The 27,320-nt window shown below is 34.7% G+C and overlaps 1 protein-coding gene across 45 annotated transcripts in view; it reads right to left on the reverse strand.

Annotated features, from left to right (window-relative positions):
- The window catches only part of CCDC7 (coiled-coil domain containing 7), a 248,163-nt gene that overhangs the window by 41,054 nt on the left and 179,789 nt on the right, over window positions 1–27,320 (reverse strand). For 35 of the 45 annotated variants that reach the window (XM_081558761.1, XM_081558756.1, XM_081558748.1 and 32 more), the window contains 4 exons: window positions 25,646–25,744; window positions 12,878–12,994; window positions 9,730–9,837; window positions 1,990–2,073 (listed from right to left, as the gene is read on the reverse strand). In XM_081558761.1, the coding sequence (XP_081414887.1) occupies window positions 1,990–2,073; window positions 9,730–9,837; window positions 12,878–12,994; window positions 25,646–25,744 (408 nt within the window). Of the gene's footprint in view, window positions 1–1,989; window positions 2,074–9,729; window positions 9,838–12,877; window positions 12,995–22,021; window positions 22,127–24,392; window positions 24,554–25,645; window positions 25,745–27,320 lie in introns of all 45 variants that reach the window. The other 10 variants (XM_081558776.1, XM_081558775.1, XM_081558771.1 and 7 more) reach the window with 3 other exon arrangements.

The raw sequence follows: 27,320 nt of genomic DNA on the forward strand, positions 1-27,320 counted from the left end.
GATCCATTTTAAATGTTCATTCTATGTTTATTAGTATATTCATAGAGCTGTGTAACATTCACAGTCAATTTTATAGTCTACTTTAGATTTATACTAAACAGATGAAATTCCAGGAAGATTTAGAAATTTTTTTCATATTCTACATATATAATTCTCTTTATAATGTAATTCTTACTATCTTTTCCCAGTTTTATATATGAAGCATATAAAAATGAATTCATTTATTAAAATTGCTTTTAAATTATTTACATAATTTTGTGCTCTACCAAGAGAAGACAAAGCATGTATGTACAGTGTTTATTATTTTAACCATTTTATTTATAATATCTGTTTTTTTGTCATTATTTAAAATGACATTTCTGCTCTTTAATCCCTCTGCTGCCCGTGCTATATTTCCATACTTTAAATTTGCTCATTCTTTCTTCTGACAGTGTAAAAATACTGAACATCTCTAGTGATTTTTTAAAATTTCAGTTATACTTTCAACTCCGATTTCTATGTGTTCCTTTTCAAAATGATGTATTTCTCTTTGCATATATTCCCTATTTGATAAAGAACTGTCATGAGGTCTTCCCTTCTTAATAATGTTTACATTTAGTTCTTTGAACGTATTTGTAACTTTTTAGTTTTGTTCTTTAAGTGCAGTAGCTTGGATCCTCACAAGCAGTTTTTGTTGTATGCATTTTTCCTTCCTGTATGTCACATTTTACTGTTTTTTTGCATGATCCATAATTTTACGCTGAAAACTGAGTATTTTGGATACGCAATATAGCATCTCTGAATACTGACTTCCTTTTTCAAGGCATGTTGTTATTATTTTCTTGCTTATATTCTTAGCTATCTGGCTGAAACATTTTACTGAAGTATTCCTTTGCAGTTTGAAGGCACAACTACTGCTCCTCAAGGGAAAAATTCTTGGATACAGTGGTTTTAGCAGTGTTATCTTTTTTACATCTCTGTTATATGGTCTATCTCTTTTGATGTTATCAGCCAGTTCAGTTCAGTCGCTCAGTTGTGTCCAATTCTTTGAGACCCCATGGACTACAGCTCTCCAGGTCTCCCTGTCCATCACCAACTCCTGGAGCTTGCTCAAACTCATGTCCATCAAGTCAGTGATGCCATCCAACCATCTCATCCTCTGTCGTCCCCTTCTCCTCCTGCCTTCAATCTTTGCCAGCATTAGAGTCTTTTCCAATGAGTCAGTACTTCGCATCAGGTGGCCAAAGTATTGGAGTTTCAGCTTCAGTACCAGTCCTTCCCCCAAAGTCAAAGGGCAGTGTGTCTATCACTTCTACAAGAGTAAAGGCTGTAGCATAATTTCTGAACTACATAACACAACTAATGACTCTATCACAAATGAGAAGGCTAATATGCCTGATAGTTCCATCAAATAGGGAGAAATGGTAACAAATGAATTAACTCTGTGTTAAATTCACCTTGTTATTATCACATTCATCAGGAAGACTTTCTCCTTTTCTATCTAAGCTAGAAATAGAGATTAGAATAGAATTAAATATACTTGAAGTGAAGTGACTCAGTCATGTCCGACTCTTTGAGATCCCACTGACTGTAGCCTACCAGGCTACTCCGTCCATGGAATCTTCCAGGCAGGAATACTGGAGTGGGTTGCCATTTTCTTTTCCAGGGGATCTTCCCAACCCAGGAATTGAACCCGGGTCTCCTGCATTGCAGGCAGACGCTTTACTGTCTGAGCCACCAGGGAAGCCAGGATGCATCAAGTATGTTCCAAGTTCACGATAGCATTTAATTTTATGGTTTAATTTTTAAATTGATCCTGTCTAAAAATCATATCTAGCTAACTTTTAAATTTCTAGTAAATACCATAATACAACTAATTATGAGGATATTCATGAAGATTTTCCCTATATAATAACAACATACAAGTACTCTTATCATTAAAAATTCATACTCAAACTCCAAAAAAGGTAAAGAAACCATAAATATCAGACTTGGAAAGATTAGACTTACCAGGGAGACCCTTTGCTAGGGTCTTCATTTCTGCCATCTGTATACATCTTCCAACAGTATCTTTCAAGTGTTCTAGATCAATTTCTATGGAAATAAACATACCAAAACACTTTGTAAAGTAACTCTAAGATATGAGTGTTTCTCTTTGTCTGTATGTATGTGTGTTCATGTGTGGTACTATCTTAATTAGCCTAGTTATTAATAAATATGCACTATAATGGAATATCTTGGTTGCAGAATCATTAAATCTTAGAATTAGAATGGCTGTTAGCAATCATTAAGTCTCCATATATTGAAACTTAGAGACATTAACAGTTTGACCAAGACTATGTATCCAGATAATGAAAAACCTGATGCACAACCTTATGCCTTTAACCAGTGCTTTTTCCATACAGCGCTATCTCTTAAACTAAATTAAAATATCCTGGAGAGGTTATGACAGTAATTAACTGTTAAGTTTAAATTAAAATCAAAATCATACTATAGGGATATATACCAGTGATGTGGAACACAACATTTTTTTCCTCAGGCTATGTTGCAAACTAGGGTCTCCATGGGGCAGAAATTTACCATGGGGCAGAAATTCTTGGACTTTTTAGGAATATTTTAATGCCTCTTTTATGTTACTTAAGTGTAAACAAAGCAGGCATCAGTGATGTAAAAGAATATCAGAATATGTTGTAGACTGAAAAAACATGCTCTCCCAGGTCACTTTAGCATGTAGACCTGGTAGCCTGGAGGAAGAAATGGTTAAACTTGTAGAAGTACGTGGATTGAGACTGGGTCTCTTTTCATTTGAGTTTTATGTCATTTGAAATTTTTGCTTGATTTAAACTGAAACTAGGTCCAATTATGAGAAAAATACATTAACATTATTAAAGGAGAGTTTATATTGAAAGGGATAATTAAGAATGATCAACCACTGGATCTAAAATATTGTAGCTAATTTGTTTCTAGCAGAGTGTATACCTGAAGTTAGAAACCTGTTATGACTAAGATGCCCAGATGGAAGTCTTTCTTTGGAGAAATGTATGAGCCAGTAAGTATTAAAAAGGTTGTCCTATTTGTGTAGAGGTGGTTACCTGCTGCAGCACCATTGCCAAAATGAAAAAACGGTGTGTCTGGTTAGGCAGAACAAGTTTTCAATAATTAACAACATTTTGTGAACGTAATAAGATGTATAGCAAAATGAAACTGGGGAGTATTAGCAGATAGATTTTAGTTTCTCTGGTTCTCTCTCCAAATGGTATACATAACAAGGACTTGCTCATATGCATTAAGGAAGCAAAGGTTCCTTAGATAAGTAAAGGGCAATGAGGACAGCATTTGAGGGAAGGTTAGGTTAAGTACTATCAATTAAAAGACACATGCTAGAGAAATGTATAACCTAGAAAAGTCAGTTTTCTCCTTTATCATATCCTCCCACTTTTCTTTTTTTTCCCACTTTTCAAATCCGTTTTTTATCCTATTCTATTTGACATTCATTGAGTTAGTTTTAAAAAATATATAACATATTATACAATTTGCCCATTTAAAGTGTTCATTTCAATGTTTTTAAAGATATATTCGGAGTTATATGATCATCACCACAATTAATTTTAGAAGAGACTAGACAGTTCAGTTCAGTTCAGTTCAGTCGCTCAGTCGTGTCCGACTCTCTGCGACCCCATGAATTGCAGCACGCCAGGCCTCTCTGTCCATCACCAACTCCCGGAGTCTACCCAAACCCATGTTCATCGAGTCGGTGATGCCATCCAACCATCTCATCCTCTGTCGTCCCCTTCTCCTCCCGCCCCCAATCCTACCCAGCATTAGGGTCTTTTCCAATGAGTCAACCCTTCGCATGAGGTGGCCAAAGTATTGGAGCTTCAGCTTCAACATCAGACCTTCCAATGAACACCCAGGATTGATCTCTTTTAGGATGGATTGATTGGATCTCCTTGCAGACTAGACAGTGCTCTTACCAAAAAATGATAATTATATGACATGATGGAAATGTTAGCTAACACTGGGGTGGTCATCATATTGCAATGTACAAATGTATCAACATCATAAATGTTAAACACACAATGTTATGGATCAATTTTTTCACAATAAAAAAAGAATCTACATCAGAATTATGCTAAGTAAATTCTAGTAATTACAGTGAGGTATAGAAATGCTACCCTTATATAGCATTATTCTCTCCTCTATATTTTTGTACCATTGTTATATGTATTATAAGTATAATAACCTATAACCTATAGTCATTGCTTTGTTAAAATTATGATTAATATTTATTTATGTATATGTTTTAATACTATCTTTTATAATTACAGAATTACTTTAACTCAGTCTCTTTTTTATGGGGTTCAGATTACTGTCTGAGGTCACTTGCTTTCAGCCTGAAGAACTTTCTTTTGTACTTTTCATAAAGTGAATCTGCTAGCAATGAATTTTCACAGTTTTTTATGTTTTAAAATCTCTTTACTTCACTTTTATTTTTTGTGAGGTAATTTGGCTGGATATAAAATTTGGGGTTGATCCCTTTTTTTCTTTTGCATTTTGGTCATTCTATTGCATTTTGTTCTCCATAGTTTCAGATGAAAAGCCAGCCATAAATCTTATTGGAGTTCCCAATAGAGTAGAAATGCCCATTTTCCAGAGTGTGTATATTAATTTATACTGCTACCAGCAGTTTCTGAAAGTTCTAGTTGCTCTACAATATTATCATGACTTGATCCTGTCATTCTTTGATTTAAACTCAATGATGGTATGTCATAAAATCCTCATGAATTTAACTCCAATTTTCTAGATTACTAATAAGACTGTACCATTTTCAAATGTTTATTAGTCATTTAGATACATTCTTAATTTCTGTTACAGTGCTTTTGATTTCTAGCATTTATTCTGATTATTTCTTAGAGATTTACTCTATGCATATATTACCTATATATTCTTTCATATAGTCTACATTTTCACAAGGGCCTTACTATATTAGTGATAGCTAATTTAAATTCCCAGTTTGATAATTCCAAAACTTCTGCTGTATCTGCATCTGGTCTTGATGATTTCTTTGTGTCTTCAGCTTGCATGTTTTGCTCTTTTAGCATGCCATATACTATTTTAAAGCTAGACATGATGTATCAGGTAAACTAACTGAAATATGTAGGTTTTTATTATGATGTTTTATGTTCATCTGGTGAGGAGTTTAGCTATATTTCTCTTTTAATGTAGCAGGTGTCACAGGCTAAAATTTCTTTTATTTTCCTTTTCTGGTATCCTCTGTGGTCTTTGGTTTTCCCTAAGGAATACTTCTTTAACGGACCCTGAGCACTGCAGTTTTTCCATCAGTAACCCTCTGTTATTGTCCAGGGGTCTTAGTGAAGTAGTTGTCAGGTATGAGAGAGAGGGAAAGCATTCTATAAACCTATGATTAGTTCTCAGTCTTTTATTTACACTTTCCTCTGGGCTGTGACTTTCACAATTGCTTTTCAGCATGTTTACTGAATTAGATAAAACAGAAAGGCTAAAGAGGACTGGACTTGAATATCTCGCTTCCTTGATACTGAAAGTTCAAGAGGTTAGAGTCTGGCATTTCTTTTTCTGAACATCTGTCAGGTTCCAGTAAAGTAGTTTTTCTTAAAGGTAGGCCTGTGTTAAGAAGAATGCAATTTTAGATGTTCATTTTTCTCCCCTTTGCTGAAGGCATGAGTAGATTTTACTTCTGATATTTACCCAAGGTACCCGAAAGTGTATGGTATATCCAAGGTTGTGTTGAGAACTTTTTTATTGCTCAACCTAGTTCATGTCCAGTTTCCAACAATTATTGAATTACTCTTTAAGTTTTCCTACTAGTTGCTGGCTCCAGTGTTAGTTTGTTTCTAAAAATATGTAATTTCCAGTATCCACCTATCTCCTCAGTTTGAGAGGGGAACTTTACTCTCTAACCTCAATTCTTTGATGGAACTGAGAAGGGTTGTTGACTTTAAGATTCTTTAGCTGTTTTTGGTTTGGAGTGTGGGAATGAGGACTTCCAAGTTTTTTACATGTTAAACCGGTAAGAAGTTTTGCAAATCTTTAAAAAATACTTATTCCTAGATATTATATTTGTTTTAGTACTAAAACAAATTTCATCATCCCTAAAAAATGTTCATTTTCAATTTCTTGTTCTTGGTATACAGAAATAGAATTGAGTTTTCTAAATTTTTACTCTATATTCAGTAATTTTAATAAATACCGTTGATACAAGAGTTTATCTGTAAACTACAGATTCTTTTAGATTACATACCTCCATAGTTACATTGTCTGAAATTTATGAGATTTCTTTAAATCCTTACAACTTGCATTATTAATTCTTTGTAATATCTATGGTTGCTAGTACAAAAATGAGTTGAAATAGACAAACGTATGTCTCATTCCTAATATTGAAGGAAATATTTTACTATTAAATTGTTGAAATTTATTTGAATTTTTTAAAAGATAAGTGTCAAAGATATATTATGAGCAAAGTTTTACTGAAGTTTAATGATTTTTTTCTTTATTCAATAATGTGGCAATGTTTTCCTATAATGCTTTTTATTCCTTAAAGTTAGTAGTAATATTCCCAGTTTCTAGTCTGATTTAATAGCTTGAGTCTCCTTTCTTTATTCTTCATCAGTCTAGTTAAATTTTTGTTAATTTTGTTGATATAATGTGAGTTTCTTATGGATAGCATATTGTTGGATAATTCTTTTTCCATTTTGTCAATCTCTGTCTTTTGTTTAGAAAGCTTAATCATTTACATTTATGGTAATTAATGAAAAGGAAAGAACTGACTTCTGCCATGTTTCTATTTGTTCTCTGTATTTCTTACATTTTTTTATTTCTCATTTCCTCTAATACTGCCTTCTTTTGTGTTCAACTGATAGTTTAAGGGACTAGTTTTGTTTCCTTTCTCATTTCTTTTGTGCATATTCTATACATATTTTCTTTTTGGTTACCAAGAGAATTATGCATAACATCTTAAAAGTTATAAAAATCTAATTTAAATTGATGCCAACTTAACTTCAACAACATCCAAAAGCTGTACTCCTATATGGCTCAATCCTTTTTGATACTGATGTTATGAATCATATTTTTATACACTGTGTGCCCAATAATACAGATTTATCATTACTTTTATATATTTTTCCTAAAACTATTATACGAAATTAAAAGTAGAGCTACAAACTAAAACTACAATAATACTGGCTTTTATATTTGAGATGTACTTATCTACACTGGAGATCTTCATTTCTTCATATTGCTTCAAGTTACTGTATAACATTGTTTCACATCAACCTCAAGGATTCCCCTTAGCGTTTTCTATAGAGCAGGTCTAATGGTAATCTTGTTAACCCTAGAAGCTCTCCTATTCTTTGCAGTTGGTTTTGTGCTGGGCACTCCTTCATATTTCCACAAAATTTTCTCACCATTTTGAAGACGACTTTTTCTTAACTGGGAATCCGCTTGGTTACTGTAAATGTTTTATTGTTTCTCAAAGTTCTGACAAAGTTAGTTCTAATGGTTTCTGCCTTTCCCCCTCCTCAATCTTTCTCATTGTTTTTATCAGGGATTAAAAGCTTGGGGCCTCCTAGTCTGTCATTTTGCTGACATCTGCCTTAAAATGGTTGTTCAGAAGCTGCCATTGTTACACTTAAAATTATCTTATTAGAAATTAGTTAATGCTTTATTGACTATGCCAAAGCCTTTGACTGTGTGGATCACAATAAACTGTGGAAAATTCTGAAAGAGATGGGAATACCAGACCACCTGACCTGCCTCTTGAGAAATCTGTATGCAGGTCAGGAAGCAACAGTTAGAACTGGACATGGAACAACAGACTGGTTCCAAATAGGAAAAGGAGTACATCAAGGCTGTATATTGTGACCCTGCTTATTTAACTTATATGCAGAGTACATCATGAGAAATGCTGGGCTGGAAGAAACACAAGCTGGAATCAAGATTGCCGGGAGAAATATCAATAACCTCAGATATGCAGATGACATCACTCTTATGGCAGAAAGTGAAGAACTAAAAAGCCTCTTGATGAAAGTGAGAGAGGAGAGTGAAAAAGTTGGCTTAAAGCTCAACATTCAGAAAACTAAGATCATGGCATCTGGTCTCATCACTTCATGGGAAATAGATGGGGAAACAGTGCAAACAGTGTCAGACTTTATTTTTTTGGGCTCCAAAATCACTGCAGATGGTGATTGCAGCCATGAAATTAAAAGACGCTTACTCCTTGGAAGGAAAGTTATGACCAACCTAGATAGCATATTAAAAAGCAGAGACATTACTTTGCCAACAAAGGTCCATCTAGTCAAGGCTATGGTTTTTCCAGTAGTCATGTGTGGATGTGAGAGTTGGACTGTGAAGAAAGCTGAGTGCCGAAGAATTGATGCTTTTGAACTGTGGTGTTGGAGAAGACTCTTGAAAGTCCCTTGGACTGTGAGGAGATCCAACCAGTCCATCCTAAAGGAGATCAGCCCTGGGTGTTCATTGGAAGGACCGATGCTGAAGATGAATCTCCAATACTTTGGCCACCTCATGCGAAGAGCTGACTCATTGGAAAAGACCCTGAAGCTGGGAAGGATTGGGGGCAGGAGGAGAAGGGGACGACAGAGGATAAGATGGCTGGATGGCATCACTGACTCGATGGACATGAGTTTGGGTAAACTCCGGGAGTTGGTGATGGACAGGGAGGCCTGGTGTGTTGTGATTCATGGGGTCGCAAAGAGTCGGACACAACTGAGCAACTGAACTGAACTGAACTGTAGTACTTAGTCACTTGGCCATACGAGCTTTAGCATAGGTTTTGTTTTTGGCTGTGCCACACAACTTGTGGAATCTCAGTTCTCTGACCAGGGACTGAACCTGGCCCGTGACAGTTTAAGTCCAGAATCCTAACCACTAGGTCACCAGGGAATTTCCTAGCATAGGTTTTTTAACTATTAGACAGTTGCCAACTTTGTGATACAAAGGTCACAAAGTAGACATATTGCCTATCTAGTGATAGTTCTATTTTTTTCATTGTCTTGTTATCACAAATGATGATATAAGTAACAAAAACTGTGTTTTCTAAAGAACTGATCATATAACATCTAGTTTATATCATGAAAATTCACAATGTAGGGAAAACTTTTTTTTCATGAGCAGGTATACTCTTAAGCATTACGTAATTAATGTTTGTTTGGTGAAGTAATAAGCAGATGACAAATTCTTTTAAAGATACATATTAATTGATATATAGACTGTTTAATATAAGAATAAAATTATTACAGCTTTCCATTGGTATCTACAGGAGAGGGTTCTCAGAATCCCCTGTGGATACCAAAACCTAAAGGTGCTCAAATCTCTTGAATAAAATGGGGCAATATTTTCCTGTAACCTATGAACACTCTCCTACATACTTTAAATCATCTCTAGATTACTTATAATACCTAATACAATGAAAATGCTATATAAATAGTTGTAAATGCTATCTAAACCATTGCCAGTGCATAAACCATTATTTTTTGGAACTTTCTGAAAAATTTCCTTCTGAATATTTCAGATCTGTGGTCAGCTAAATCTGTAGATGTGAAACCCATGGATACAGAGGGCTGACAATTTATTAAACTGAGAAAGGTTACCTTATGTTTGAATTTCTTATTTTAATAACTGTACCATACAGCAGAAATGCTTTAACTCTTAGAATGTGTTCTCTATTGTACCAAAACATTATAAATCTCTACTTACCTATTACTTTGTTTAAATCTAATTGAAATATTAAGTCATCAATTGATGGATTCATTTCTGGAAGATTCTCTGCTATATCTGGATGTTCTGTGGTTGCTTCTCTTTTAACTGTAAGAATAATAGATTGCCAGATTAGTTGATTCATAACCAATATTTTGTGAGGGTAAAATTATACTACATAAAGTTAATTAGAGAGATGTTATCTTACACTTCCCCTTCATGACTCACATCCTTGTGGCAAAGAGGCTCGCATAACTCAGTGAAGCAAGGCTACTCAAGACAGACAAGTCACAGTGAATAGTTCTGACAAAATGTATGGTCTACTGGAGGAGGGAATGGCAAACCACACTAGCATTCTTGCTGTGAGAAACCCATGAACAATATGAAAAGGCAAAAATATATGACACTAGAAGATGAGTCCCCCAGGTTGGAAGGTGTCCAATATGATACTAGGGAAGAGCAGAAGGCAATTACTAATAGTTCCAGAAAGAATGAAGTGGCTGGGCCAAAGTGGAAATGACACCCCGTTGTGGATATGTTTGGTGGTAAAAGTAAAGTCCAGTGCTGTAAAGGACAATACTGCATGGCAATCTGGAATGTTAGGTCCATGATCAAGGTAAATTGGACCTGGTCAAGCATGAGATGGCAGGAGTGAACATCAACATCTTAGGAATTAAAGATGCTGTTTGATTTAGTGAGCTAAAATGGAAGGGAATGGGAGAATTTAACTCAGATGACCACTATATCTACTATTGTGGGCAAGAATCCCTTAGAAGAAAAAGAGTAGTCCTCATTGTTAACAAGAGAATCTTAAATGCAGTACTTGGGTGCAAACTCAAAAATGACAGAATGATCTCAGTTCGTTTCCAAAGCAAGATATTCAACATCACAGTAATCCAAGATTATGTCCCAACCACTAATGCTGAGGAACCTGAAGTTGACCGGTTCAAGACCTACAAGACCTTCTACAGCTAATTCCAAAATAAGACATCCTTTTCACCAGAGGGGATTGAAATGCAAAAGGAGGAAGTCAAGAGATACCTGGAATAAAGGGCAAGTTTGGCCTTGGAGTACAAAATGAAGCAAGGCAAAGGCTAACAGAGTTTTGCCAAGAGAACACACTGATTATACCAAACACTCCTTTCCAACAACACAAGAGATGACTCTATATATGGACATCACTAAATGGTCAATACCAAAATCAGATTGATTATATTCTTTGCAGCCAAATATGGAGAAGCTCTATACAGTCAGCGAAAACAAGACCAGGAGGTGACTAAGGCTCAGATTATCAGCTCCTTATTGCAAAATTCAGGCTTAAATTGAAGAAAGTAGGGAAAACCACTAGGCTATTCAGGTATGACCTAAATCAAATCCCTTATGACTATAGAGTGGAAGTGTCAAATACATTCAAGGGATTAGATCTGATAGACAGAGACAGAACAACTATGGATGGAGAATTTTGACACTGTACAAGAGACAATCCTGTACAAATGACTAAAACCATCCCAAAGGAAAAAAAAACACAAGAAAGCAAAATGATTGTCTTAGGAGGATATACAAAAAGCTGAGGAAAGAAGAGAAGTGAAAGGCAAGAGAGAAAGGGAAAGATATACCCAACTGAATGAAGAGTTTCAGAGAATAGTAAGGAGGGATAAGAAGGTCTTTTTAAATGAACAATGCAGAGAAATAGAGGGAAAACAACAGAATGGGAAAGACTAGAGATCTCAAGAAAGCTGAACATATTAAGGGAACATTTCATGCAAGGATGGACATCATAAAGGACTGAAACAGTAAGGACCTAACAAAAGTATATAAAAGTGAAACTGTGGAAAATTCTTAGAGACGGAATTGTTAGAAATTCTTCTAACAAAAGTAGGAGAGATTAAGAAGAGGTGGCAAGAATACACAGAAGAACTTTACAAAAAAAGGTCTTAATGACCTTGATAACCATGATGGTGTGGTCACTCAATTAGAGCCAGACATCCTGGAGTGTGAAGTTAAGTGGGCCTTAGGAAGCATTATTATGAGGTAATAATGCTGAGCTATTGAAAATCCTACAAGATGATGTTGATAAAGCATTGCACTCAATATGCCAGGAAATTTGGGAAACTCAGCAGTGGCCACAGGACTGGAAAAGGTCAGCTTTCATTCCAATCCCAAAGAAGGGCAATGGCAAGAAATGTTCAAACTACTGTACAATTGCCCTCATTTCAGATGGTAGTAAGGTTATGCTCAAAATCCTTCAGGCTAGGCTTAAGCAATACATGAACCAAGAACTTCCACCAAATAAATTGTGGACCTAGGTTTTATTTGATTCTTAAGAAGCACAAATATGATATAAATTAAATTTGCTGTTATACTAAGTCAAAAATCCAAATAAAAAATTTCCAGTCTTTCTAATGGACATGCATTTGAGCAAACTCAGGGAGATAGTGAAGGACAGAGGAGCCTGGTGTGCTGCAATGGACTCGCATATAGTTGGACACAACTTGCTCACTAAACAACAACAATCTTTCTAATAATGTCCATTTTTCTAGAAATTCATTTTTGAAGCAAACTTAAAAAATAGATAAATTTATATAAAATATACACCAAAAAATACACTACTAAAGAGTTGTAGTAGAAAATATAAAATATCAAGAGTAATGTCCAATAGCTAAAAAACAAACGTTTCTTTTCCCATCTTGAAACTATGTAACAATATTAAGAATAGCTCTACTGGATAACAACAAATATGTTTTAGCAGATAATGATACTTGATAAGAACTGAAATGTAAATGCTAGGTAAATGTCATGCTGTTAAAAACGAAATAACTGCAACAATTCCATAAGTTTCCTAGAAAAATGTCTCCTAAATGAAACACTATTCCAAAGAAAGAGAAAGACAGTATTTCTTGCTCAACAAATTCAAGAAATAAAGTATAATAATTAGAATATTAAAGACCCCAAGAAATGAGGGGTGCTAACAGCATTATAGCATTTACTAGTTCTGTAGAACTTCAATTTCTTGTAAATTATGTTTTAAAATACCCATTCTAAGGAAAAAGTTCAACCAACATAAAGCTGGTGCACATTAAAATGTAATTTTAAACTGTCAAGTATTTTATGATAACTTTTAAAATATGTATATCAATGTAATTCATACTTCTCAATATCTGAGGCTGGTAAACTCCACTTAGTTGAGTTTTATCCTTGTATTCTTTAGTTCTTACTAGATCCTCAAGTGAAAATTTCTCATCTGAGAGTTCGTCCACATCTTGATCTACCAATATGAAGAAAACTTTAAATTAAATACAGAAACACTATTGAAACCTATATATTATGGCTTAATTCCAAGGAGATTATAATGTCTGTAGTTTAGGAAAATATTTTTACATCAATAAGAAGAGAAAAATGATTACTCAATAAATGTTAGTTCATTTAATAGATTTCAATTTCTACTCTTGATAAAACTCTGAAAAATCAGAATTACAGATTTACTCCTAGACATTATTGTCTTAATATAGAATATATTTCTGTGTCAATCCAAGAGCTAATATCTTGATTTATGTTGAAGCACCAAAAGATATTCCCATTAAAATTATAAACAAAATCAGAATGTGAATCATCATTTTAACAATTACCTAGTTCTGGTAAAGTTGGTATGATAAATATATGGATCAGCCATTATGATGATTTTTCAGCTAATATTTCTTATATGATTAAACACAGATTTGTCATAAAAGTTTTTATATGGCAAAAAATTCAAAATTGTAATCTTAACCTCAGTGAGCTACAACAGAACACAAATAGGCAACTATATAAAATCAGGAAAACTTACATATACAAACTGAGAAGGTCAACAAGAGACAGAAAATATAAAAGAACCAAACAGAAATTTTGGAGTTGAAGAACACAATGACTAAAGAATTTAACAGAGAGCTTTTTAGTAGCACACATGATCAAGCAGAAGAAAAATAATCAGTGATCTCAAAGACAGGTAAGTTGAAATTACCAAGTAGAACAACAAAAAGAAAAAAAGAATGAAAAAGAGTGAAAAAAAAGTCTACAGGACATATGGGATGACATCAAGCAAATATATGCCAGATAGTTATTCCAGAAGAAGAGGAGAATAAGAAAAGGACAGAAGGCATTTTCAAAGAAATAATGGCTGTAAAATTCCCAAAACTGAAGAAGGAAGTGGACATACAAACTTATGGATCCCAAAGAAGTCCAAATAGATTGAACTCAAAGAGACCTACACTGAGACATATACTTAAATTGTCAAAGGTCAAAGACAACAAAAGAATTTTGAAAGCAGGAAAAGTAACTTATTTCATGCAAAAGAACTTCAGTAAGACCACAATGGATTTCTAAGCAGAAAACTTAGAACTACACAAGCAACAAAAACAATAAAATGGCAATACAAAGTCATTAACAATCAAGAACTATTTTAAATATAAATAAATTACACTCAAAAAACATAGATTGGAGAACAAATGAAAAAATAAGATGTAATTACATGCTGCTGCTGCTGCTGCTGCTGCTGCTAAGTCGCTTCAGTCGTGTCCGACTCTGTGCGACCCCATAGACGGCAGCCCACTAGGCTCCGCCATCCCTGGGATTCTCCAGGCAAGAATACTGGAGTGGGTTGCCATTTCCTTCTCCAGTGCATGAATGGGAAAAGTGAAAGTGAAGTCGCTCAGTCGTGTCCAACTCTTAGCGACCCCATGAACTGTAGCCCACCAGGCTCCCCTGTCCATGGGATTTTCCAGGCAAGAGTACTGGAGCGGGGCGCCATTGCCTTCTCCGAATTACATGCTAACAATATGCAATTACATGCTATTAATAAAAGATTAACTTTAGATATAAGGACACATATAGGCTGAAAGTGAAGGAACAGAAAAAGATATTTCAAGAAAACGGTAACCAAGAGAGATCATAGGTGGCTATACTAGACAAAAAAGACTAATAGAAAGCTGCCCCAAGACACAAAGAAGGTCATTACAAAATGATGAAAGAATCAATTCAACAGGATATAAATACATATAAATACTTACAAATACATATATGTATCCAATAATGGCTCACTTGAATATATAAACCAAACACTGACAGATCTGAAGGGAGAAATAGATGGCAAATCAAGAATAGAAGGAGATGTTAATATTCCATTTACAATAATGGATAGATCATTCAGACAAGAAATATGTAATGAAGACTCAGTAAAGATAAGTAAAATCAGTAAAGAAACAGAGGGCTTGAATTATTTGAGTGCAAATGGACTTGAGATATCTACAGAGCATTCCACTCAAGAGCAGTAAAATACACATTCTTCATAAGCATTTTTCTTCAGGACAGATCACATTTCAGGTCACAAAACAAATCTTAATGTGTTTAAAATGAAAATCACTTCAAGTATCTTTTCTAACTACAGTGGAAAAAAACTATGAACAAATAATGGAAGAAAAATGAAAAATTCACAAACACATGAAATTAAACAACACAATCTTGAACAACCACTGGATCAAAGTAGAAATCAAAAGGGAACTTAGAAAATATCTCCAGAGAACAAAAATGGAAACACAATATACCCAAACATATAGGATGTACAAAAACATGAGGGTAGTATTCAAGAGGGTAGTTTATAGTAATACACACCTAGATTAAAAAAGAAGAAATATCTCAAAGACCAAAAGATTACACCCAAAGGAACTGAAAGAATAGTAACAAATTAATGTCAATGTTATCAGAAGTAGGAAATAATAAAGATGAGAGCAGAAATAAATGAAATAGAGAACAGAAAAACAGTAAGAAAAAATGATAAAACTAAGAGGTGATTTTTGGAAAAGACACACAGAAACTGACAAACTTTTAGCTAGACTGTCTAAGAAATAAAGACTCAAAGAAAATGAGAAGTGGAAGATAAAACATTACAACTAATGCCACAGAAATAAATATGCTATAAGGGGCCATTATGAACAAGTGTACACCAACATACTGAACAACCAGGAGCAAAGGAATAAATTCCTAGAAACATACAGCCTACCAAGACTGAATCATGAGGAAACAGAAAGACTGAACAGACCAGTAACAAAGAAGAAGACTCGGCAGTAATCAAAAACCTACCACCACCACCAACAACAAAAGCTCAGGACCAGATGACTTCACTGATGAATTTTACCAAACATTTTAAAGAAGAATTAACAGGAACTATTCTTTAACTCTCCCCCAAAATACAAAAGGAAACACTTCTAAAATCTTCATGATGCCAACATCATCCTGATTCCAAACCCAGACAAAAAAGCTACAAGAAACAAAAACTAAAGGTATTGACATTTCCTTAATGAAAATAGATACAACAATCCTCAACAAAATATTAGCAAACCAAATTTTGCAGCACATTAAAAGGATCATATACCATGACCTAGTGGGATTTATACAAGAGATGCAAGGATGGTTTGGTTTAACATTTGCAAGTAAATCAATCTTTCACATCACACTGACAGAATGAGGGATAAAATTACATTATCATCTCAATAGATGCAGAAAAACATTTTACAAAATTCAACAAAATTTGATACTCTTTCACGATAAAAATCGTCAACAAACAGGCTTGGGAAGGAAGAAGAAAATTCTTGTGATTTGCAGATGATACAATTTTATATATAGAAAATCTCAAAGACTCAACCATGAAATTGTTGGAACTAATCAATGATTTCAGTAAAGTTGCAAGATACAAAATTAACATTTGGTAATCAGTTGCATTTCTACATGTTAATGATAAAATATCTGAAAAAAACTAAAACTATCCCATTCACAGTAGCTTCAAAAACAATAAAATACTGGGAACAGCAACTTTCCTGGCAGTCCAATGGTTAAGACTTGATGCTTCCACTGCAGGGGGTGCGGGTTCAAACACTGGTCAGGGAACTAAGATGCTGCATGCCACACAGTACAGCCAAAAATAAATAAAAAAATAAAATTCTGGATATAAATTTAACCAAGGAGATGAAAGATCTGTACACTGAAAACTACAGGCTCTATGGAAAGAAATCAAAGACATAAGGAAATGGGAAGATATCCCATGTATATGTACTAAAACAAAAATTTGTTAAAATGTTCATACTATCCAAAGTCATCTATGGATTCAACACAATCCCATAAACACATCAAAGGAGTTCTCCACAGAATTAGGAGAAAAAAATCCTAAAATTTATATGGAATCACAAAAGAAATCAGATAACAAAGGCAATCCTGAAAAAGAACAAAGTGGGAGATAACACATTTCTTGATTTCAAACTATACTCCAAAGCTATAGCAATAAACATGTTATGGCACTGGCACAAAAACAGACACATAGACCAATGAAAGAAAGTAAAGATCCTCAAATTAAATGTCCAAGCAAATTAAATGCTTGGTCAACTACTATTGAACAAGAGCGCCAAGAACACCCAGTGGGAAAAGGATAGTCTCTTCAACAAATGATGTTGAAAAAACTGCATATACACATGGAAAGAAATGAAATTGGACCCCTAATTTATGCCATTCACAAAATTAACTTGAAATAGAGCAAGGACTTAAACATAAGACTTGATTCTGCTAGAGGAAAATGTAGGGAAGAAACTCCTTGACAGTGGTCTTGGCAATGATTTTTTTAAATATATGTAACACCAAAGCACAAACCACAAAAGAAAAATTCAACAAATGGGTCTACTTCAAAGTTAAAAGCTTCTGCAGAGTAAAAGAAACAACACAATGAAAAGGCAAGCAATGAAATAGGAGAAAATTTTAGAAACCATGTATCAGATAAAGGGTTAATATCTAAAACATAGATTTCATACACCCTAATAACAAAAAATCAAACAATCCAATTTTTAAAATGTGCAGAAAAACTAAATATTTTTCTTAAAAAGGCATACAAATGGCCAACAAGTATGTGAAAATATGATCAACAATATTAATCCTCAGAGAGATGCAAATCAAAGATACCACATTGAGATACCATCTCAAACAAGTTGGAATGGCTATCATCAAGAAGACAAGAGATACAAGTGCTGGCAAGAATACAATGACAAGAGAATCTTTGTATACTGCTAGATGGAATGTAACCTGGTCCACCCACTTTGGAAATGGAGTTTCCCCCCAAAATTAAAAGTAGATTGAACTTCTGATCCCTCGAGCCTACTTCCAAGTACCTACTCGAAGGAAATAAATACAGGATTTTGGGGAGCTTTATGCATTTTTTCTCAGCATTAATCACAACAGGAAGATATGAACATATCCTAACAGTCCATCAATGGTTGAGTGGATAAAGAAGATGTGGTGTATGTATATGTGTATATATATATATGGAGTATTAATCAGCCATTTGAAAGAAGGACATCCTGCCATTTGAGACAACATGGGTGAGTCCTGAGTGCATTTCTCTAAGAGAAATGAGTCATAAAGAGAAAGAAAAATACACTACGGTATGATGCTGTTAAACTGCTGCACTCAATATGCCAGGAAATTTGGAAAATTCAGCAGTGGCCACAGGACTGGCAAAGGTCAGTTTTCATTCCAACCCTGAAGAAGGGCAATGCCAAAGAATGTTCAAACTATTACACAATTGCACTCATTTCACATGCTAGGAAGGTAATGCTCAAAATCCTTCAAGCTAGGCTTCAACAACACATGAACCCAGAACTTCCAGATGTACAAGCTGGATTTAGAAAAGGCAGAGGAACCAGAGATCAAGTTGCTAACCTGCACTGGATCATAGAAAAAGCAAGAGAATTCCAGAAAAATTTCTACTTCTGCTTAATTGAGTACACTAAAGCCTCTGACTGTGTGGAACACAAAAAATTGTGGAAAATTCTTAAAGAGATGGGAATACCAGACCACCTGACCTGCCTCTTGAGAAATCTGTATGCAGGTCAGGAAGCAACAGTTAGAACTGGACAAGGAACAGCGAACTGATTCAAAATTGGGACACGAGTTCATCAAGGCTGTATATTGTTACCCTGCTTATTCAACTTATATGCAGAGTATATCATGCAAAATTCTGGGCTGGAAGAAGTACAAGCTGGAATCAAGATTTCCAGGAGAAATGTCAACAACCTCAGATATGCAGATGACATCACTCTTATGGCAGAAAGCAAAGAAGAACTAAAGAGCCTCTTGATGAAAGTGAAAGAGGAGAGTGAAAACATTGGCTTAAAACTCAACATCCAAAAATGAGGATCATGGCATCTGGTCCCATTACTGCATGGCAGATAGATGGGGAAACAATGGAAACAGTGACAGACTTTATTTTCTTGGGCTCCCAAATCATTGTAGATTGTGACTTCAGCCATGAAATTAAAAGATGCTTGCTCCTTGGAAGAAAAGCTATGATAGAGCTATACAGCATATTAAAAAGCAGAGACATCACTTTGCCAACAAAGGTCCATCTAGTCAAAGCTATGGCTTTTCCAGTAGTCATGTATGGATATGAGTTGGACCATAAAGAAGGCTGATCGTTGAAGAATTGATGCTTTTGAACTGTGGTGTTGGAGAAGAGTCTTCAGAGTCCCTTGGACAGAAAACAGAACAAACCAGTCAATCCTAAAGGAAATCAATACTGCCTATTCATTGGAAGCACTGATGCTGAAGCTGAAGCTCCAATACTTTGGTCACCTGATGCAAAGAGTTGACTGACTGGAAAAGACCATGATGCTGGGAAACTAACAGCGTAGGAGAAGGGGAGACAGGATGAGATGGTTGGATGCATCACCAAAATCCATGGACATGAATTTGAGCAAACTCTGGGAGATGGTAAAGGACAGGGGAGCTTGGCATGCAGTAGTTCATGAGGTTGCAAAGAGTTGAACATGACTGAGCAACTGAACAATAATAAATCATCTACATGTGGAATCTATAAAAGCAAAATTTGTAAAAACAGAGTAAGAAATTGTGGTTAACCAGAGGATAAGGGGTGAGGCAATACAAAAGATGTTGTACAAACTTGAGTAGTAAATAGAGATCTGAAGCACAGCATAATGAATATAGACAATATTGCACTATAATCACCAAATGATAATAGACTAGAATTTAATTATTACAACCAATAAAATGAAAAAATAATTATGTAATGTGATAAAGGTGCTAATTACCACTACAATGGCAATTGCATTACAATACATAAATGTATTAAATTAGTATGTTGTACACCTTAAATTTACAGGTTTTATGTCAAATGTACACTAAATCAGAAAAGAAAAAATGTGTACATGAAAAAAATGTGTACATGAAAGGCTGCTAAATGATAAATAATAAGGATTAAATCATACAGGATGTTGAAATGCTAAAATAATAATAGTGAGAGGACTTCTGGGATTTCCAGGTGGCTCAGTGGTAAAGAATCTGCCTGCCAATGCAGGAGACACAGGAAATGCCAGTTTGATTCATGGGCCGGGAAGGTCTCCTGGCGGAGGAAATGGCAACCCACTCCAGTATTCTTGACGGGAAAATCCCATGGACAAGGGAGCCTAGCAGGCTACAGTCTGTGGGGCCACAAAGAGTTGGATACTACTGGGCCTATATGCGTGAGAGGATGTCTACTTATTGTCAGACATGTAAAGAGCTTGGAAGTCATTACTTCTATTCTCACAATAAGAAAAATCTTAGCAAATGTTTTAAATTAAACATCTTTTTTCTTATTTGGGCTTCTTTGATAGCTCAATTGGTAAACAATCTGCCTGCAATGCCAGAGACCCCGGTTCAATTCCTGGGTCAGGAAGATCTGCTGGAGAAGGCATAGGCCACCCATTCCAGTATCCTTGGGCTTCCCTTGTGGCTCAGCTGGTAAAGAATTCACCTGCAATGCGGGAGACCTGGGTTTGATCCCTGGGTTGGGAAGATCCCCTGGAGAAGAGGGGAAAGGCTACCCACTCCAGTATTCTGGCCTGAAGAATACTGAAGAGGGTACAGTCCTGGAGAATTCATGGCTATAGTCCATGGGGTCGCAAAGGGTTGGAAACAACTGAGCAACTTTCACTTTTTCTTATTTAAATCAAGGCAAAGTGCTGCCCCCAAAACTGGAGACAGAGGTGTATAAAAGCAGATTATTGGCAGCTGAAGCGCAGGAGCAGAAGCTCACGGCTGGAGTCAGTACCAGCGACAATGAGAGTGTCAGTTGCTCAGTCGTGTCTGACTCTTTGTGACCCCATGGACTGTAGCCTGCCAGGCTCTTCTCTCCAAGGGATTTTCCAGGCAAAAATACTAGAGTGGGTTTCCATTTCCTTCTCCAGGGGATCTTCCCAACTCAGGGATCAAACCTGGGTCTCCTGCATTGCACACAGACTCTTACCATCTGAGCCACCAGGGAAACCTACGAACTGCTGAAAGTTCAGTGTAAACTAACTTGAATCTTACTGGTATTCCCACATTATTATGACTTTTATGTCTAGGAAACCCAACCAAGTTCTCAGGATGAAGATCAGAGAAAAAACTTCATACGCTTCCAACAGATGGAGGGGAAAGGAACTGCTTTTCAAAATGCTGTTCTGCTAAAGAAAAGACTGCCTTCAAGGGAAACTACTTTACTAGAGCTTAACCAAAACAGTTTATGAGAACCCAACAGACCTTAAGAAAAGGAAGTATTCAACATAGGGTGAGTAGATATACGATCTCAGCCCTTTCCAGCCTTCCTTCTCTTACCAAACACCTAGGAGAGACATGAGAAACATTTTGAAGATTGGAGCCCAGAGACACAGGCTTATTCAGACACAGGCTGAAACCTAATCAGAGGATTACAGAATCCTTCTGCTTCCCTGACATCTTACCACCATATTAATAGGGCTCCTATATAATAGCAAATTACAGCTAAAAGAACACCAAGTCACAGACCCTATTTAAGGAATCTAAAGGGAAACCCAAAGATACCAGGGGAGACAAAAAAGAGACAATAAAGGAACTTTTAGCTTATAACACCTACAGCTACAGTAAACAAAAAATACAGACTAATATCTAGCCAGAGAAACATGAAGCCTCACACTAAAGGTCTATGTACTTCAGTACCTTTTACCCAATGTATCATGTCTGGATTTGAACAACAACAAAACGTAAGACATGCTAAAAATAAAAACCCAATCTGAAGAGTACCAGTAGCAGACTCACATGACAGAAATTTGAGCATAATCATAGGAGTATCTGAAGTAATTATGACTAATATGCTATGAGTTTTCGTAGAAAAAGAGACAACATGTAAGAACAGAAGAGTAATGTAAGAAGAAATATGGAATCTCTAAGAAAAAAATCACAAGGAAATGTTAAATATCTAAAATACCGCAACAGAAGTGTAGAATGTCTCTGATGTCTTCATTAGTAGACTGGAACACAGTCAAGGAAAGACTCAGTGAGCTTAATGATATGACATTAGAAACTTTCCAAACTGAAAAGAGAAGATAAATGGAAAAAAAATGAACAGGATATCAGAGATCTTTTGGACAATTATCAAAGGCATAACACACACATAATGAGGATACCAGAAGGAGAAGAAACAATGCAACAGAAGACATATTTAAACAATGGCAGAGAATTGTCCAAAGTTAATGACATTCAAATCAGTGAGCATAGGAATTCAGAGAACATCAAAAAAGATAAATGCAAAAAAATCAACACCTATTCATATCATAATCAAAATGCAGAAAATCAAAGACAAAGGGAAAATCTTAAAAGACTTCAGGGCAAAACAAAAACAAAATACAAATATATCTTATTTGTAGAGGGATAAGGATAAATCCCTTCATCAAACTTCTCATCAAACTATGCTAGTAAGAAGAGAATGTAGAGAAATTTAAAGTGTCTAAAGAAAAAAATTAACCAACCTAGAATTTTATTAATTTGAGACAAAGCAGACTTCAGAGCAAGAAAAATTACCAGAAATAAAGAGAGCCCTACATGGTAATAAAGGGGGTCAATATCTAAGAAAACATAACAATCCTTAATGAGTATGCACCTAACAACAGAGCAATAAAATACATGAGGCAAAAATAGAACTGCAAGGAGAAAATGACAAATGTAGTACACTTGCTGCTTTCAATACCATCTTATCAGTAACTGACAGATACAACAGGCTGAATATCCATACCTTAACAAATTTAAAAGAACAAAAGTCATGTGAAATATACTTTCAGATCACAATGGATTTAAGCTCATTCCAAAGCAAAAACTAGATAAATATCTCTCACAAATAAGATGCAAAATCCTCCACAAAATAATAACCAATGAAGTGAAACAATGTATAAAAATGATTCTACATCATGACCAAGGAGGATTTATTCCAGGTATACAATGCTGACTCAATATTTAAAATCAATTAATGTAGCTCATCACATCAACAGACAAGAGAAAAAAATCATTTGATCAATCAGAGAAGCAGAAAAATTATTTTAAAAAATATAAACCCTGTTCATGATAAAAACTAAGCAAAGCAAGAATAGTGGGAACTTCTCCAATTTGATAAATGACATCTACCAAAAACCAACAGATAACATCACACTTAACAGTGGAAAACTAAATACTATCATTATCATATCAGGATAAATCAAGGATGTCTCTTCTCACAACTCCTACCCAGTATCATAGTGAAGTGAAAGTGAAAGTCACTCAGTTGAGTTCAACCCTTGCAACTACAGAGTCCTTTGAATTCTCCAGGCCAGAATACTGGAGTGGGTAGCCTTTCCCTTCTCCAGGGGATCTTCCCAACCTAGGGATCAAACCCAGGTCTCCCATATTGCAGGCAGATTCTTTACCAGCTGAGCCACAAAGGAAGCCCCAAAATACTGGAGTGAGTAGACTATCCCTTCTCCAGGGGATCTTCCCGACCCAGGATTCTTTACCAACTGAGCTATCAGGGAAGCCCTACCATAGTGAAAGTCCCAGCTAATGTAATAAATCAAGAAAAGGACATAATAAGTTTATTAATTGAGAAAAATAAACAAAACTCTTCTTGTTGAACAACAGCAACAAAACTCCTGGAATTAAAAGCTGGCTACAGCAAGGTTTCCAGATACACATTGATACACACAAGTCAATTGATTTCCCATATATCAGCAGTGAACAAGTGAAATTTGAAATTGACCACAATACCATTCATATTAGCATCAGTAATGAAATCTAACAGATATAAAGGAGTCATCAAAGACTTAAAGTAGAGATTTTTCCATTTTCATGGATAGGAAGTTTCAATATTGTTAAACTTTCAGCTCTTTCCAAATTGATTCAGTGTAATCCCAATCAAAATCCCAACAAGTTATTTTGTGGATATTGATAAACTGATTCTAAACTTTATATGGAAAAGCAAAATACCTACGTCAGCTGACACAATATTGAAGAAAAACAAGGTGAGAGGACTGATGCCACCCAACTTCAAGATTTACTAAAAGCTACAGAAATCAAGACAATTGGTGAAAGAATAGTTAAATATGTCAAGATAACAGAACATAGAGAGATAGACCTATACAAATATAGTCAATAATTTCGGACAGAAAAGCAAAAGCTATTCAATGGAGAAAGGATTGTTTTTTTTCAACAAATAGTACTGACACAACTGGACAGCCAAATGTAAAAAAAAAAAAGTGAATCTAGACATAGACGTCACACCGTACCAAGAATTAACACAGAATGGATTATAGACCTAAATATAAAATACAAACCTATAAATGTCCTAGAAGGTAACACAGATGAACATTTTGGGGATCTCAAGTTTGGTGTTGACTTTTCTGGTAGAACACCGAAAGCACAATCCAAAAAAAATTTTGATAAGTTGGACTTTATTAAGAAAAATACACATATGACTTACGTTCTGTGAAAGACACTGTTAAGAGAGTGATAATACAAGTCACAGGCTGGAAAAAAATATTCCCAGAACATATATCTGAAAAAGATTTGTTATCTAAAACATACAAAACTCTTAAAACTCCACAATTAGAAAAGAACACAATTACAAAATGGGCAAAAATGTGAACAGATACTTTATCAAAGAAGTCATTTAGATGGCAAATAAGAATATGAAAAGATGTTCTACATATATATATATAAGGGCATTGAAAATTAAAAGAACAGTGAGATATCACTACATAACTATAGCTAAAATCCAAATGCTGAAAACAACAAATGATCTCAGAAATTTGGAGCAATGGGGAACTTGATTTATAGCTGGGAGGGAAGCAAAACACTATAGCCACTTTGAGGATGGTTTGGCAGTTTCTTACAAAGTTAACAGCTTTACCATATGATTTAGCAACAGTGCTCCTAGGTATTTACCTAATAGTGTTGAAAATTTATGTTGCCACAAAAGTTATGTAGTATCCAGCAGGTGTTAAGTTGCTTGTACACAATTAATAAAGAAACTGTTTGGCTTTTCTTGTGGTTTAGGATCATTATGACAAAAACTACTGACATCATACAAAACACCATGAACTTCTGTCTGAACTGTTTGCAGAAGACAGAACACTGTATACAGAAGACTGTATAAATACTTATCAAAAAAAGCAAATATGGCTATACTATTATCAGATAAAATAAATATTAAGGCAAAAAATGTATTCTTAGAGATAAAGAATATACTTTTAAAGAGATGAAGGCTCATGTTTACCAGGTAAATATAACAAGTATAAATTCATACACATTTAATAACATCATTTCCAAATATATAAACCAAGCTGGCAAAAAACTACTGGGAAACACAAAGAAATCCATAATCATACATGGAAAATTTAACATATATCTCTTAGTAACACAGAATAAACAGAACTTCAATTAAAGAAGAACTGAACAACACAGTAAATATATTTGATGTAACAGATGTATACAAAAGATATGATTAAATATTCACAAACCTAAGACAGGATTTTTTGCTTTTTACTTTAATTAAAAATAAATTAATATTGAAATTTATCATACTTACTATTCAGGGTTTCCATTTTGCCAGCTCTAAGTTTCTCAGTTTGAGACTGGCTTTTTGATCCAACTTCATCCTTGGATGATACGTCTCTTGCTTTCTGAGCTACAAGAAAGATATTTTTAATCCATTAAGTAGAGAACTGGATTTACTGAAAATCCTCCATAATTCAAACACACTTCAATTATCTAGGAATATTTCTTCTCATAGTTTGAAACAATAAAGTCAAATACCACATTATTGAGATAGTGAATTACAGAGTAAGTATGTGAAGCGTAGAGAGATGTGAAATGTAGAGACTTTTCAAAAGAATAGTTTTATGAGGTATTTACATTTTAGGATTAAATGTGGTATTTTCTTAACAGATATGGGTGAGAAAAAAACCAAATGATAAATAGTACATTTAAATATTTAGAAGATTTATATCGGATTAAAAAATAACTAATTAGGATGTCCCTGGTGGCACAGTACGTAAGAATCTGCCTACCAATGCAGGGGACATGGGTTCAAACCCTGGTCCAGGAAGATTTCATAAATGGTGGAGCAACTAAGCCCACGCACCACAACTACTGAAGCCTGCATGCCCTAGAGCCAGCAAGTTGCAACTACTGAAGCCTGTGTGCCTAGAGCCTGTGCTCAGCAATGAGAAACTATCACAAAGAGAAGCCTATGCACCACAACAAGAGAGTAGCTCCTGCTCTCTGCAACTAGAAAAATCCCGAGTGCAACAATGAAGATCCAATATAAATAAATACAGCAGTGTGTATATGTAAAATGAAAAAATAAAACATTGCTGGAAAAAATTAGGGAAGGTTTAAATAAATAGAGAAATATATTTAAAAACAAAAAAGTCCAAAACCCCCCCAAAACCAAGCAATTATATACAACTAAATCATAATATGAAAAGGTTAAGAATAAAGGTATAAAAAATCATTCCATGCAAATAGTTACATAAAGATACTATGCCAACATCAGATAAAATAAAGGTACAAAAAATTACTACAAAATGTCCATCATAAAGGCAGAATTTCAGTTCACTAAGAACATATAACAAATTAAAATTGCATATTTATTATACATACTTGTATGTAATATATCACCTATATATATATGATATAGATCATGCATCTGTATTTTTATATATAATAAAGCTTTAGAAACATAAAACTGAAACTGACAGAACAAAGAGTAATGGAAAAATAAACACAGTAGTTGAATTTAACATACCTTTCTCACAAATGATAAAATAAACATAGAACTTCAATGAAATTAAGAAGGTAAAAACACCATAGCTAATCAACTTCACCTAATGGAGAACATACATACACAAACACGTATATGTTATGTATATGTGTGCATATAAGTATATATGATACATATATAGCATATATTCCTGTGATCAACTGAATAAATATTAAAGAACTAGAGAAAATTAATTAAAAATCATTATATGATATTCTTACTACAAAGCATCACTTTTCTGGCAGTTCCAAGTGTCTTAATTTGAGATGAGTTTTATAAGATTTAAACTTTTTCTTTAAGTGTAAGATTTCATCTGACATCTCATCCATTTTCTCAGCTACAAGTATAGAGGCTCTTAATCTAATAAAAAGTAAAACAGCTGGACTGTGAAATCTTTGGATTATTAATGTATACCAAAATTAAAGTTTCCATCCAATTT

Source organism: Giraffa tippelskirchi, chromosome 13 (genome assembly GCF_054371585.1).
Source record: "Giraffa tippelskirchi isolate mGirTip1 chromosome 13, T2T-mGirTip1v1.2.pri, whole genome shotgun sequence".
Taxonomy (NCBI): Eukaryota; Metazoa; Chordata; class Mammalia; order Artiodactyla; family Giraffidae; genus Giraffa; species Giraffa tippelskirchi.